This window comes from Trachypithecus francoisi, unplaced genomic scaffold (genome assembly GCF_009764315.1).
Source record: "Trachypithecus francoisi isolate TF-2019V2 unplaced genomic scaffold, Tfra_2.0 Lachesis_group3, whole genome shotgun sequence".
Taxonomy (NCBI): domain Eukaryota; kingdom Metazoa; phylum Chordata; class Mammalia; order Primates; family Cercopithecidae; genus Trachypithecus; species Trachypithecus francoisi.
Window position 1 is genome coordinate 68337309 of NW_022681468.1, and position 16944 is coordinate 68354252.

The following is a 16944-nucleotide window of genomic DNA, read 5'->3' on the forward strand; positions in this document are numbered from 1 at the left end:
ACCTCTGTCTAATATATTGGTTAGAATAAACACACTTCACTCAGTGCCTTGAACTAGCACAACACCTGGGGCTTGGTATTAATACCTTAAAAGTCCTTACCTTTTGACCAGTTCTCCATTTGTATTTCTGTTCTTGTTTGCTCTGGCAATGTCTCTGGTTTTTGCTCCAAGATTTGCAGCTAAAATAAAGTCAACTCTAGATAAATAAACTGAAAACAATACATCAGAACACACCTAAACCTTACCTTTGTTTAACAGAGAATTTACAGAATAAATGGTTTTCTAAAACATTTATAATGGGACAATTAACTGAGAATTTCAACAGGCGAAATTAAATCTTTTTCTCAGAAAAAGGTTCTTTTCTTCACACTTATATTTTAGTATATACAGTTCAGGTTAAGCTTTTTAGACATTCATGCTGATTTGGGTAGAGAACCATTTAATTTATTTAAATGAAATATTCTCCAACTATAATTTTAAGCATTTAAGAAAAATACATTTTTACTTTATTTGCCATAAATTTTATACCAAACGTTTCAAATTTACTGATTTGAATTTACTGTGTATGTATTCATATAGATTACTTTTATAAATTTTACTTACAAAAGAAATTCAAGAATACTACTCTAATTTTAAAAAACATAAAGACCATCACTAACTTGTGGAATTACTGATACTCCTCTCTCTTGTTTTCGTAGTAAACATGATAAAACACTATGCAAGTGTTTTGTTTTTTTTATGCTTTTAAGGAGAATAAAATTAGATTTACCTCACAGATAGAACCCTGCGTTCTTTAAAAAGTCCTCAAATAAAGCTGTAGTAAGCTTCTCCTTTTCCAATTTTCTCTAAATATGTTGATTTGGAGTTGGCAATCTTTTTCTAAGTTTCTCATTTACTTTTGGATTAGCTGAAAATATAGGAAGTTATTAATATCAAAGAAATATGTTCCAGTCAATGAAGCCATTTCCCTACATATTGCCCAAAAAGGTTAATAATAATTGCAGTATTTTAATAAGAGATTCATATACCAAGACATGTAGAAAATACAGTCTTTAATAACCTCTGGAGTATTTTAAAACATGTCTTACAGGCCTTAATGTGCTTAGTAATATACTATTTAAAACCATAATTTTATCCCTCTGCAATATACAGTCACTCTTCCTCATCATTTACCCAGCTAATGAATGCCAGCAATTAGTAAAATGTAATCCCATTGCACAATCATTTTAATGCTTTTAGCACTCAGAAAAGTAAACACCAAATTAATACTGCTCAAGCCATATCAGATCCTAGTTGGAAGCAAGCAATTATAGTTCAGCTCCTCAGGTGTAATTAAATGATTGGAATGATTTAGTTCCATAAATGCAAGTTAATTCATAAGCAAGCAACAAATATACTGGGAGTAATTACAAGAAACATTGAAAGTCTAAGCAGGGCAAATTCTTTTATAAGCCTGATGTAGTAAAATGCTGCCCTCTCCTGGGCATTTAAAGGAATAACTCAGAGTCAAAAAAATTCCACAAAACCCAACTTTTAGAAAGCCTCTAGACAAAATAACCAATATATCAATTTGATTCCATGACTTATAACAAAAATCTAAATTAATACCTATATTATGATAATTTATGGACACTGAGATAATTAATGATTCGTCCAATAAAGCTCTGAGTCCCAAACTACATCTATTTTATATAGGCAATTTCTACACTTTTAATGAAATCAAATAATGCTTATGACAGACTGCAAGTGAAACTTCTAGTACCCAACGAGACTGCCAGTCAATACCTCTGTTCTCTCAATGGCAAAGTGTAACTTGACTGTTATGGATAATAACTAAACTATGCTTTTATATGTGGTAAAATATGCATGGAAAATGTAAAACAAAATATTCAATACTATTGTGACTTTACATAATGATCTAAAACTAATTTTTTAATAAACTTCAATAATCAAAACAAAAACCTGAGTACTCTTATAACTCTCATTATAGGCATATTTCAAAATGTAAAGAGTACTAAGTACTACACAAAAATGCATTCTGTTTTAGGTCATCCCCAACATTTTACCTTCTTAGGCTAAAATTCAGGACAAATGTACTTACATACTAACTACTCAAGTGGTCCATAACTTTTCAGACTAAACTTTCAGAAGCTTATTTATTATACTCTTAAGTTATGTTATAACCAATAAGCCTGTGTTAAAAATATGTATTAGTAGCCTTAAACCCAAACAGTATCATCCCATTGCCTTTCTGTAATTTGCACATGTTCTCTGACAAAATATTGCAGTTAACACAATAAATGTTTACTTCTTAAAAAAATGCAAATGGTCCTTGGCAGAAGATAATGCTTAACACTACACCAATATTTTTGCAGACAGAGAGACCAATAAATTAATGTTCTTTAAATTTGCTTTAAATGCATTAAAATAACCACACTCTAAGTCATAACCAGCACAAACTATAAAAATAAAAAAATCAAAATATTAAAAAGTCTGTCACGAAGTTTAAAATGTACAGCACATTTGCTTTGCCCTTGATGTCACAGTCTTATTTTTCAATTCATATCTTGTACACTGTAAGTTAATTGCTTTTGGAAAGTACTTATTATTCATGTAAAAATTAATGTGCCAATGTGTTTAAATCCTCTTAAATGACCATTCATGCATCTTTCTTCTTTAAGTACCAATGAAATCTGTCAAAAGACATCAATGCAAAATGGTCTTAAAGGAAAGTTATAATAGAGATTTTTTTTTCTGCTAACACAAGATTTTCATATTCACCAACTTTACTTAAATTCCATTAATTTTTTAAGCTACTTTTAATAAATTCACCAAGTAAAATTTTTAGGCCTCATAGTCTGTCATTTGTGTTCCAGCTGACATTATGAATATTAATAACAGTGTTATCCTGATTAAATAGGCTTCATATGAAATCCCTGTGAATCCTATAGCTCAGACATCTCATTTTTCCAACTCTTTATGAATTTGGATTCAGACATTAAACTGGAAAAATCTTAAAAAACAGATTTAGTGACACATTTGCATATTCAGCAAAAATTAGATGTTTTAATGATTCAAACAATTAAAACATATCTACATATAATAGGAGAAGATTTCTGTAAACATGCAACATATTTATACTTCTATCTTTTTTAGGACAAAGGATTAAGACTAAATAAAATACTACTTTCCGTCCTTACCTTAAAGATTTGATATCAAGAATTGTTTTCGGTCAAAAATTATATATTCACATTAAAACTAGTGGGATGATTTTACAGTAGACAATCAGATAAATTGGGTTTCTTAATCCAAATGCTAACTTATTACTTTACAGACAAAACATAAAAATTACGTTATTACTAATCTACACCAGGTTCAAGAGGCAACGTAAAATCAATTTCCAGCTAAAGTTTGTTTATAAATTGGATGGAAAAAATTACCTGTTTAAAAAAAAAAAAACTCTACTATAACCAACAGAAGACATATGAGCAGCTGTTAAATTAAAATATTCTCCATAATAAATTCCTAGCCTCATTCCTCCAAGTTATTTTTAATTCTGAAAAATTTTCAGTATATAAAAAAGGAAGTGGCCGGGCATGGTGGCTCATGCCTGTAATCCCAGCACTTTGGGAGGCCGAGGCGGACAGATCACGAGGTCAGGAGATCAAGACCATCCTGGCCAACACGGTGAAACCCCATCTCTACAAAAAAAAAAATGAGCCCAGCTTGGCGGTGTGTGCCTCTAGTCCCAGCTACTCGGGAGGCTGAGGCAGGGGAATTGCTTGAACTCGGGAGATGGAGACTAAAGTGAACCAATGTTGTGCCACTGCACTCCAGCCTGGCGAGGCCCTGTCTTACAAAAAAAAAAAAAAAAAAAGGAAGAAAGTGAGTCTTACTATAAAGAAGAAAAGAAAAATAATTAATAATTAAGCAACCTGCATACCCTTCTCTCTCTCTAGGTACATAGGAATCTCAATATATCTGATAAAGTTTCCTACATGCACTCATCAAAAAAAGTAGGTTGAAAAAATTTAAACAAACATCCCTACGCTCTCAAATATGACTTGACTCTCCTATTTACTCAGCATTAAAACACTTCATGAAACAAAATTTGTTCTTTGACCAGTCTGAAATTTCTAATCTGCCTAAAAAATTGTAAGTAATTCTGACATTTACCCTTTAAAATTAAATAATGCCTTTTTGACAGAGAAGCATTTAAAAACGGGATTTCATTCCCCAATGTAACAGTATCCAGGATTTTTAAAAACATTTTAAATAGGAGATGCTCTTCCTACCTTCCTCCACAAAAGCCACACTTCACCAAACGTTTTCAGCTGACTTTGGTTTATGCCACATTTTTCATATTTTCTTAGCTTAATCACAAATTTGTGTAAATTGAATCCAAGTATCAAACTAGGGATCATTTACAATACTTCATTTTATCCAACTGTAATTTCAGAAAAACTCTGAATTTTGTATTTTCTAGCTTGAGAAATGCTGATAATTTCTGCATTAAAACAGTTTCATAAAAAGGAAAGCATGCTATTTCAGAGAGCCAAATATATTATCACACAACACAATATAAGCACATATCCTACTATTGGATTTTCATCTTATTATACAAAAGACTCAAAAATTTATGGCCCGTGACACATTCTCTCCCTAAAAGAATCTCTTTCACCCAGTGTGCCTACTCCTTACGAAGCTCCAGACAACTCAAGTTCCTCAGAGCTATGAAAAGCAAGAAGAGGTTCAGGAAGAAAGGGTAAGGGATAATAGTGGCCCTGTACCACAGCTCTACAAATTTAAAAGGCATATATTTAAATTATTTGACCCCACAGTTCCATTACTAAAAATATTTACAAAAATATGTAAGATATATTTTTATGTACAAAGATATTCATTGAAGCAGTTTTTACTCATAAGAACAAAAATTCATGCTCCAGTCATGCTGGTCTTCTTTCTGTTCTTCGAACACACCAACCTTATTCTTAACCTCAGAGCTTTTATCTTGCTATTATACTCTATGCCTAGAATTCTCTCTTCTAGATCTCTAAGCCATTTTTCTCATTATGCAGGCCTTGCTCAAAAGTCATCTCTTATAAAGGTTTTGCCTGGCCATCCCATCTAAAGTAGAAACTCTTTTCTCATCACATTACCTGCACTACTGCCTTCATGAAACTGATTTGTTTAGATTTTATTTCATTGTTTTTTGATATATCTCAGCAACTTACATGGAAACAGGGCCCTTGATTTTCTCCTCCATCTCTGCATCCTTAGAAGAGTATTTGGCATAAAATATGGACTCAGTAAACATTTGATGAACAGACAGGTGGATGGACAGACAGGTGGAGGGACATGACTAGCAGGAAACTAGAGCTAATATAAATGTCCATCAATAGAAAATTGGTATAAATAAAATGTGGCTCAACTATATGGAAAACCTATATGGTTTATACCACAAATGCAAGAGATCTATATATACTATGTGTATACTATGAGTCAGACATTATTATAGAAGTTAGATATAAAATGGTGAATAAGACAAATAGATTCCTATACAAATATATCCTTGGTCAAAACAATACAGGCACCAAGTATGGATAAATTAAAAACAGAAAAATTAAATTCACATATATGTACATGCTTGAATAGGCACATTATTTTTTTACAGAAGTATACATAAGAAACCATTAGCAGTGGTTAGTCTGAAGAAAGGGCCTGTGAGTTGGGGTGGGGAGAGAGAGAAAATTAGGGAAAGAAACATTTATATTTCATTTTATATTTATATGTATAATTTGATTTTTTAATTGGGTGCATGTATTACTTCTAATTTAATAATTAAATATTTATAATTAATATGGAATTTAATAGGAAACCTTGAAGGACATTACATTACCACTGAGAGGCCCAAAATGAATAGAAAGAAAGTGATCTTCATGACACCCTTGAAACTTTGAAAAAACTATTATTGCCTAATTAATCTTTTATAATTATACTTTGTTATGATTGATTGACTGCTTGCCTGCTGCCGTGTTTGCTTGGATTAACTGGACTAAAAAGTTCAAAATAAACTAATACATATGGCAAGAATTTCTTGAAATAGAGAAATTCAAAATGTAAGAAAGAGTTTCCGAGAACTAAACAAATATTTCTAAAAACCACATTTCTTAGTTCAATTAGGGACTATTTACAATTGTCTCAGAATTCAGGCGTCTAAATTCAGGAGTCTAAAGTTTAAAAAATTTATAATGAAAATAAATTGTTTTATATTATTACATTTTTTTTTGTCTTACTGAAAAGGATTAGTCATTGCTTTCTTTTTTTATTATTATTTTTATTTTATTATACTTTAAGTTCTAGGGTACATGTGCATAACGTGCAGGTTTGTTACATATGTATACTTGTGCCATGTTGGTGTGCTGCACCCATCAACTCGTCAGCACCCATCAATTCGTCATTTATATCAGGTATAACTCCCAATGCAATCCCTCCCCCCTCCTCCTTCCCCATGATAGGCCCCGATGTGTGATGTTCCCCTTCCCGAGTCCAAGTGATCTCATTGTTCAGTTCCCACCTATGAGTGAGAACATGCGGTGTTTGCTTTTCTGTTCTTGTGATAGTTTGCTGAGAATGATGGTTTCCAGCTGCATCCATGTCCCTACAAAGGACGCAAACTCATCCTTTTTTATGGCTGCATAATATTCCATGGTGTATATGTGCCACATTTTCTTAATCCAGTCTGTCACAGATGGACATTTGGGTTGATTCCAAGTCTTTGCTATTGTGAATAGTGCCGCAATAAACATACGTGTGCATGTGTCTTTATAGCAGCATGATTTATAATCCTTTGGGTATATACCCAGTAGTGGGATGGCTGGGTCATATGGTACATCTAGTTCTAGATCCTTGAGGAATCGCCATACTGTTTTCCATAATGGTTGAACTAGTTTACAATCCCACCAACAGTCTAAAAGTGTTCCTATTTCTCCACATCCTCTCCAGCACCTGTTGTTTCCTGACTTTTTAATGATTGCCATTCTAACTGGTGTGAGATGGTGTCTCATTGTGGTTTTGATTTGCATTTCTCTCATGGCCACAGAACCAAAGACAAGAACCACATGATTATCTCAATAGATGCAGAAAAGGCTTTTGACAAAATATATTATTACATTTTATGTCTATCACAGATAGTTCCCCTTTGTTTATGCTTTAGTAGTCAAAAAATTACCATCAAAAAAGACTCATTACATCCCATCACTGAAGGTCAATGTAATGGTTTCCGCCCGCCTCCCCATCCCACCCCCTCACCATCCTCCCGCACCCATAATAGAGACGAGTTCTCACTATCTTGCCCAGGTGGTCTCAAACTTCTGGACTCAAGAGATCCTCCCACCTCGGCCTCCCAAAGTGCTGGGATTATAGTCATAAGGCACTGAACCTAGCCTAATTTTATGTGTCAACCTGACTAGGCCATGGGCTGGCCAGATATTTACAAGCATTATTCTAGGTGTATCTGTGAGGTTGTTTCTGGATGCGATTAACATTTGAATCAGTGTACTGGGTAAAGTGGACTGCCCTCCCTAATGTAGGTGGACCATTTAATCAGTCAAGTTCCTGAATAGAACAAAAAGGCTGACCTCTAGAAAGCAAGAGGGATCTCCTCTTGCCTTACTGCCTTCAGCTGGGACACCAGTCCTTTCCTGCCTTCAGACTATGAAATATTCACTCTTTTGGGGCTCAACCTGGCTAGTCATTAAACTGGAAATATACCATCGGCTCTCCTAGACCTCAGGCCTTCAAACTGGCACTGGAATTGCGCTGCTGGGTCTCCAGGGTCACCAGCTTTCTGACTGCAGATCCTGGGACACAGGTCAATTCCTTATAATATACCTGTGTGTGTGTGTATGTGTGTGTGTCACCCACTGGTAGTTTCTCTAAAAAGTAACCATAAAAGGACATCAAATTAAGAGGAAATTAATACTTAGTGCTTCAAATATATGGTTTCCACATTTTCAAAATTTGGAGGATAAGACAATATACTATTTTGAATACAGCAGTAGTCTTTAGTGCCAGCTGCAAATGACACTTTGAGAATGAATATGGCACTGCAAAGCCTACTGATAAAAAGCAAAATTTTAAAACTAATATTATTTTCAGAGGGTAATCACATACCAGGATTTTCTAAAATATCCTGAAACGTTTTGCCCTAAGCAAAACTAAACTAAATCACTTAATCTAGCACAGAACAGAATATAAAAACAAAGTCAGATTATAGAATAGTTTCTCCAGGGAACAAATAGCCTGTTTGCTTAAGATCCTTGTGGGTGCCAAGTTCTGACGCAATGAAACCTTCATACAAAGGTTTACATTTCCATACAGCCAACTGAAGTTCCTGGCAAATTAAAGGTGAAAACATATTAGAGCAAGCTAAACTGATCTATAATGACAACTGTTATAAAGCAGCGACTTGAAATCAAACAAAAGAATAGCTATCAGAAAATGTCTTTCAGAAATAAAGTAAAAATAATCATTTAGGTCTTTAATTCATCATATATTATAATGCTTACTAACAGATTTTTCTCAAATTGAACAAAAGCCATTTAGTGATTTTCCATATTTTCTGTAGTTTTACAATAAATACTGACAAAGAAGACCTTAACAAACAGAGGCATATACAGAAGAATAAATATATTCTAATAACAAGTTATAGTTTGAGTTTTAAACATGTAATGACAATTTTATAATTGAGCCATAATTGCATACTACATACACTCCAGCCTGGGCGACAGAGTAAGACATGTCTCAAAGAAACACCAAAAAACACAGTATTTTATCTATGTAATTTGCTAAAATTATTGTAGCTAATCAATCCCAAAGGACAGTGCTACATGCAACCTATGTACTTCATTTTTAAAAATTTTAATATTAAAGTCAGCTTACAGGTTATAGAATACAATTACTAGAAATGAAGATTTTAAAGATAGTAAAATAAATTAGACTTATAGTTCCAATTTCTTGTTCATTACCAAGTATGTCACAGCCTCCTCCATTCATTTTTCTGAGAAACTACAAAAGCTCATTTAATTTCTTGAGTAATTCTTAATAAATGTTTTCATTAATGAAAAGCATGTAGTAAGAATATGATCCCAAAACAGATGTTCCATAACATGGGATAAAAATACATTGTGAAAAGAAAAAACATAAGAAGCTGAACTATATATACAAATTTCCTTGAAGAAACAATTAGTTTTATTCTTCCTGCAATTTCAGATTATAATTTCAGTTATAAATTATATGTGTTATACTCTTTTTTTTACATTATAATTTCTTAGGATCCAGAAATACATGTTCAACTACAAATTTGTTTCCAAACATACATTTTTAAAAAGCTATCTCAAAATGACAAATCAACTAAGCTAAAAATATTAGCGATAAAATTAATACTAATACAGTTGCACAGTGTTCTGTCCAAGTATTAAGTAAATTAAGCAGGCCGGGCGCGGTGGCTCAAGCCTGTAATCCCAGCACTTTGGGAGGCTGAGACAGGCAGATGACGAGGTCAGGAGATCAAGACCATCCTGGCTAACACGGTGAAACCCCGTCTCTACTAAAAATATAAAAAATTAGCTGGGCGTGGTGGTGGGTGCCTGTAGTCCCAGCTGCTCATGAGGCAGGAGAACGGCGTGAACCCAGGAGGCAAAGTTTGCAGTGAGCTGAGCGCCACTGCACTCCAGCCTGGGCGACAGAGCCAGACTCCGTCTCAAAAAAAAAAAAAAATTAAGCAATGTATGCTACTTTTAAAAGACTTTCCAAAAGACACTGATGACTTTTCATTTTTCATTTAAAAAAATACAAATAATACCTTTTTTTTTTTTTTTTTTTTTTTGAGACTGGGTCTCATTCTGTTGCCCAGGCTGCAGAGCAGTGATGTGATCTTGGCTCACCGCAACCTCCAGCTCCCACGCTCAAGCAATCCTCCTGCCTTGGCCTCCCGAGTAGCTGGACCACTGGTACAAGTCACCACACCCATCTATTTTTTTTTTTTTTCTTTGGTAGAGGTGGGGTTTCGTCATGTTGCCCAGACTGGTCTTGAACTCCTAGGCTCAAGCGATCACCAGTCTCCGCCTCCCAAAGTGTTGGGATTACAGGTGTGAGCCACTGCACCCAGCCCAGAATAGCACTTCTTTCAAGAAGGTTTCATTTCTATGATGTGGTGATTTATATAATATGATCATGATTACTACTTGCAAAATGACTGTATGAGTAACCTGGCATTTTATATTATTAATTCTTTAAGAAAAATCTTTTCTTAAATTCAAATAAAATGAAGGGAAACCAAAACTGAATATTTATCCTGTAACAATTATTAAAACTATTACAAAAAGACAAACATTATATGCCTCCTGAGGGAAGTTTGTATCACTAATAAGTATTATCCTGGGGTGAGAATGGGAGATGGGGGAAAAACAGCAGGATTCACAGGACAGGTAGAATATGGGATATATATGAAACAAGATTAACCAATACAAATCATGAAGGATAATTGTCAAACCTGGGTAATACATACATAGGCATTTGTGATTCTGTTTCTCTACTTTTGTGTATGTTTGCAATCGTTTATAACAAACAGTTAAAACATATATTGCAAAATAAAAGAGAACATACAGCATTTACTTTCTTGCAAAATTCACTGAATAATTATTTCACAGAAGGGAGAAGATAGTGTTTGCCTGTAAGTCTCAGCTGCTTAGGAGACCAAGGAAGGAGGATCACTTGAGTCCAAGAGTTTAAGGTTACAACGAGCTATGATCGCGCTATTGTACTCCAGCCTGGGTGACAGACTGAGACTCTGTCTCTAAGAGAAGAAAAAAATTTCAAAATTTCAAAGACAAAAGCAAGCTTGAAAGCAAGGGAAATGTTCACATACCAAAACAAACCATAACAGGCAGTGAGTAGGACTTAACCAAGCAGTCCACGAGAATATTGAGACCAAACTGGCTCAAGGGTTAGAGTTCAACCACACAGATTCTCTCCTTCCTTAAATAGCAATCACATATCTCTGAGCACCTGCACAGTGTCTTAACCAGACACAAATCACCCACCAAGTTGGGTGCAAAAGTTAACTACTTAAGATCAAAACTTCAAGGTGGCACAATCACTTAAGGCCAGAAGTTCAAGATCAGCCTGAGCAACACAAGACCCAGCCTCCACAAACAACAATAAAACTTTTTAAAACAAAGTCAAAGTGGGGAGATGTTAGTAAAATAGTAGACTAGAAAAATGTATGCTCTTGTTATCCCAGAGAGAATTTTTTAAAGAACCAAAGCAGAAACGGTCTGAACCAACTTTGCTGGAGCTATAGAAAACAAAGGTTTACAGCAACCAAAAAAATGCCAAATCAAGAAAAAGGCATCTTCAAAATGATGGCACAGTATTATATGGCTTTATTCACTTGCTCTTCCCCCATCCCCCACCCGGTGCAGTGGGAGTCCTGTACTTGAAGCAGTTCCTCCCTTTAACTAGAGGGAACAGAGAAGACCTGACAGACAAATTGTTGTGCATGTCTGTGCAGACCTGTCCAGGGGATACTGAAGGACTGACACAAGGCACTCCTCTGTTTCTTCTAGCTCAGAACTCAGGTAAGAAAAGTGGCAGGTACTGCTTGTACAGGCTGCAAAGTGACAACAGGTCCACAGAGACCCAGGCCAAGAAATGACTGGGGGAAACATATGACAGACCATCTATGACCTGAAAGAGAAGCTGCAGCAAGACTTTCTGGGAAATTAACACAAGACCACACGACAAGCAGCCAAGTATACTGGGGAATCTAGAAAGCCAACACATGGCCAGGCAAGAGGCATGCCCAGAAAAGACCTGAGATCTTAAACTTTCACCTCAGGCTGATCCCCTGGATCAGATTAAATCTAAGGGGTAAAGGAGTGTCCCAGCACACAAGCAATTTGCAAAGACTGAAAGAGGCCCTGGCATTCCAGGAAAACTCTATAAAAACACCAGCTGAACATAAGCTAAAGGAACAGCTGTCAACGATCACACACAACAAGGAACAGTGTGTGCAAATAATTTGGAGGCCAGGTGCAGTAGCTCACTCTGTGATCCGAGCACTTTGGGAGGCCAAGGCAGATGGATCACCTGAGGTCAGAAGTTCAAGACCAGCCTGGCCAACAGAGTGAAACTCCCGTCTCTACTAAAAATACAAAAAATTAGCCAAGCGTGGTGGGGCATGCCTGTAGTCCCAGCTACTCAGGAGGCTGAGGCAGGAGAATCGCTCGAACCCAGGAGGCAGAGGCTGCAGTGAGCCAAGACTCTACCACTACACTCCAACCTGGGTGACAGGGGTCTCAATAATAATAATAATTTAGAACAGCCTCAAAAGAAACACACTACTATAGCCTTCAACAGGCCAAAAAAAGTGACGCGGGGGCGGGGCCTTGATTAGACATTTCTGCAAGGAAGACATACAAATGGCTAACACACACATGAAAAGATGCTCAACATCATGAGCTATTAGGGAAATCTATGTCAAAACCACAATGAGTTATGACTCATACCCAGCAAGATGACTATTATCAAAAAATTGAGGCCAGGCGCGGTGGCTCACGCCTGTAATCCTAACAGTTTGGGAGGCTGAGGTGGGCGGATTGCCTGAGCTCAGGAATTCGAGACGAACCTAAGCAACACGGTGAAATCCCGTCTCTACTAAAATACATAAATTAGCCGGGAGTGGTGGCATGCGCACGTAATCCCAGCTACTCAGGAGGCTGAGACAGGAAAATCATTTGAACCTGGGAGGCGGACGTTGCAGTGAGCGAGATCGCGCCACTGCACTCTAGCCTGGGTGACAGAGCAAGATTTCATCTCACAAAAAAAAAAAAAAAAAGAAAGAAAAATTGGAAATACCAAGCATTGGTAAGGTCATGGAGAAATTGGAACCCCTAGTAGGAATGTAAAATGATACAAAAGGACAAATACTTTATGATTCCACTTATATGAGGTCCCTAGAATAGGCAGATTGATAGAGATAGAAAGTAGAGGCCGGGCGCGGTGGCTCAAGCCTGTAATCCCAGCACTCTGGGAGGCTGAGATGGGCGGATCACGAGGTCAGGAGATCGAGACCATCCTGGCTAACACGGTGAAACCCCGGCTCTACTAAAAAATACAAAAAACTAGTCGGGCGAGGTGGCGGGCGCCTGTAGTCCCAGCTACTTGGGAGGCTGAGGCAGGAGAATGGCATGAACCCGGGAGGCAGAGCTTGCAGTGAACTGAGATCTGGCCACTGCACTCCAGTCTGGGCAACAGAGCGAGACTCCATCTCAAAAAAAAAAAAAAAACTTATTGTATTGTAATTTCACTTAAAAATATTAGCAAACCATCATTTAAAATTATTGCATGACTATAACGTTTGTTATGCCATTATTCTATTACTGAACATGTAGTTTTATCAAATTTTTAACAATTAAATAATATTATGGCAAATGTCTTTATACAAGCGGAGCTTGCAGTGAGCTGAGATCCAGCCACTGCACTCCAGCCTGGATGACAGAGCGAGATTCTGCCTCAAAAAAAAAGAAAAAGTAGAATAGAGGTTATCAGGAGCCAGGGGAGGGGGAATATGGAGATACTGCTTAATGGGTACAGAGTTTCTGCTTGGGATGATGAAAAGTTCTGGAAGTTACTAACAGTAATGTTTGTACAACATTGTGAATGTACTTAATGCCACTCAACTATTCACTTAAAGTGGTAAAATTTATGTTATGTACTTTTATGATACACATACATGCAAACAAGAATAAATGCTATCTGTGATTAATAAATAGTCCTATAACAGAGGACTATTATTATTACAATTAGAGTCTAACTATACCACACACTCATACAAAGTCAACAGTAATTCCTTGAAGATAGCCTCAAACCTATGGTTCCTGACCTGTGTGTCTAGGTATTCCCTAACACTGCAGCAAACACACAGGGATTAAATATTTTAAATTTTCAAGAGAAGCAATGACATCTGTTGAACACTATGTGAACTACTAGTTCAAGAAGGTTCACTGTTGGATCATTAGATCTCACTACATTCTATTCAATGAATTCATATCTTTACAAATTTGGGTTTACAACGGTTACTGGGATAAAAAGCAAGTAGCATGCAAAAATCAGTTTGGAACAAGAGAAAACAATAGCTCAGAAGCAGCATAAAAATATTAAGACACTAAGGGCATCATAAAAAACAGTTTGGGAACATATGCTTTAAGAATTCAGCTGGCTGGGCATGGTGGCTCACGCCTGTAATCCCAGCACTTTGGGAGGCCGAGGCAGGCAGATCATGAGGTCAGGAGATCAAGACCATCCTGGCTAACACAGTGAAACTCCATCTCTACTAAAAATACAAAAAAAAAAAAAAAAATTAGCCGGGAGTGGTGGTGGGCACCTGTTGTCCCAGCTACTCGGGAGGCTGAGGCAGGAGAATGGCGTGAACCTGGGAGGCGGAGTTTGCAGTGAGCCAAGATCGCGCCACTACACTCCAGCCTGGGTGACAAAGCGAGACTATGTCTCAAAAAATAAATAAATAAAAATTAAAAAAAAAGAATTCAGCTAAGAGGACCACAGTAGACCTCTATCAGTACTACAGGGACGAATAAATGAGTAGTAGCTAGAATGGAAGCACACTATATTCTAGATTATGCTAATACTTTAACAAAAGCATCAGTCAATAATTAAATTAAAGGTTGGGGGCTAGGTGTGGTGCCTCATGCCTGTAATACCAGCACTCTAGGAGGCTGAGTCAGGAGAATTACTTGAGGCCAGGAGTTCAAGACCTGCCTGGGTAACACAGCCAGACCTCATCTCTACAAAAAATTTAAAAATTAAAAATTAAGGCCAAGCATGGTGGCTCATGCCTGTAATACCAGCAGGTTGGGAGGCCGAGGTAGGTGGATCACTTGAGCCTAGGAGTTTGAGACCAGCCTGGGCAACACGGCAAGATCCCACCTGAAAAAAAAAAAGAAAAGAAAAAAAGAAGGGACCAGACAATGTTGAAGACGAAGCTCACAGCAGCAGATTATTCACCACTATTTTCAAGAAAAAAAAATTTATCGTGTCCATGCCCTAACTGAACAGGACCAATGATTAACAGCAGAAACAATAACTAACACCACAGACGTCTCAACTGAATAGGCTTACACGATTCTGATTGAAGAATAAAGTTGAGCAAACTTTCTACTCGATGGGTGCCAAAACCATTGCACCCAGATCAGCTGCAGACAACAGCAGAACTTTCAATGGAAATTTTTTAAAAGTAGGATCAAGATCCTGAAGCATTTCTTTGAAGACTGTAACAGAGATAAACATGATTTTACAGCAGTATGATCCTGAAGACCAAGTCCAACCAAAGCAATGGCCACCAAAAAGTGAAAGTGGTCCAGTCAAAGCAAAAGTGGACTGGTCAAGAGCAAAGGCCATGGCAACAGTTTTTTAAGATGTTTGAGGCATTTTGATTGACTTTCTAGAAGGCCAAAGAATGACAACATCTGCTTATTATGAAAGTGTTTTGAGAAAGTCAGCTAAAGTGTTAGCAGAAAAATGCCTAGGAAAGCTTCACCAGAGAGGCCTCCTCCCCCACAGCAATGCTCCTGCTCATTTCTCTCATCAAATAAGGGCAATTTTGCAAGAGTTCTGACGGGAAATCATAAAGCATTCATTCACCTTATAGTCCTGATTTGGCTCCTTCTGACTTCTTTTTGTTTCCTAATCTTAAAAAATATGTAAAAGGCATTCATTTTTCGTCAGCTAATGATGTAAAAATGACTGCACTGACATGGCTAAATTCCTAGGACCCTCAGTTCTTTAGGGATGGACTAAATGTCTGGTATTATCATCAACAAAAGTGTACTGAACTTGATGACACTTATGTTGAGAAATAAAGTTTATATTTTTTATCTTTTAATTCCATTTTTCCAAAAACTTTTTGAAGCCCCCACATATAGACTAAACTTTTTGAAAAAGTTAAAAGCTTTTTGAAAAAATATGGAAGTTAAATACAGCCAACTGACTACTTCTTGGGACCAATTTATATTTAAATTGCACTCAGGCCACAGGTACCTGATGTTAACATTTGTAGTGGCTGTATTAACACTGGCCCCAGCAATCAAAGAATGACTGGAAATTTTAGGGAGTATTGAATTACTGAATCAAGCCCAAATGGTGTTCTGAGTGGCATTTCATGATGAAATACATGTGTTACCCCAAATAGTGACACTAGAGGGTGCTGTCTTCCAGAAGACTGGTCAAGACTGGCATCAATTTAGAAAGATGAAGCTATACATGCATGGAGTGGATGCTTCACTAAGCTGATGAAACAGTATACACCTCAGCTACAATGGAAAAGACTTATATAATCACTTAGGAAGGACTACTGAATAATTTAATCACTGTAGAATCTGGCAATATTAGACTGGCCAGATTTTAATCTTTCTGCCTTGGCAGTGTAATATAGCAATGGGATTGCAGGTTCATTAAAAGAAGTAAATGAAAATCAAATTTGCTTGATCTCCAGAATTAGAAAATATGTTGGCAGGCTGATTTAAAGGCCCCAACTGACATGATACGTATAAAAAATTGAGAAAAAAAAAGTGAATTTGGTCTTAGAAAGATGATACATACAAGTAAATGCCTCCATCAATACCATAAAAAGGTACAAGTATTGCTGAAAGAGAAGAAAAAATAATAGTCAAAATGGTAAGAGGATATTAAAAGGTACAAGTACGTGTTGACAGAATAGGAAAAAGTATAGTCAGAATGGTAAGAGGACATTAGAAGACTTGTGAAGAGATATAGTTGCAATTTCCATTTTCCCATAGGATGGCTCAAGTCCTGGTGATCACTGGAATACTAGTATGTTTCTCCTTTAATATAAAATATTGGGAA

The 16944-nt window shown here is 36.5% G+C and overlaps 1 protein-coding gene across 3 annotated transcripts in view; it reads right to left on the reverse strand.

Annotated features, from left to right (window-relative positions):
• MIPOL1 (mirror-image polydactyly 1) overlaps nt 1-16944 on the reverse strand; it is a 373501-nt gene that overhangs the window by 320243 nt on the left and 36314 nt on the right. For 2 of the 3 annotated variants that reach the window (XM_033188225.1, XM_033188224.1), the window contains 2 exons: nt 770-907; nt 101-179 (listed from right to left, as the gene is read on the reverse strand). In XM_033188225.1, the coding sequence (XP_033044116.1) occupies nt 101-119 (19 nt within the window). In that variant the 5' untranslated portion in view covers nt 120-179; nt 770-907. The remainder of the gene's footprint in view (nt 1-100; nt 180-769; nt 908-16944) is intronic. The other variant, XM_033188223.1, reaches the window with a different exon arrangement.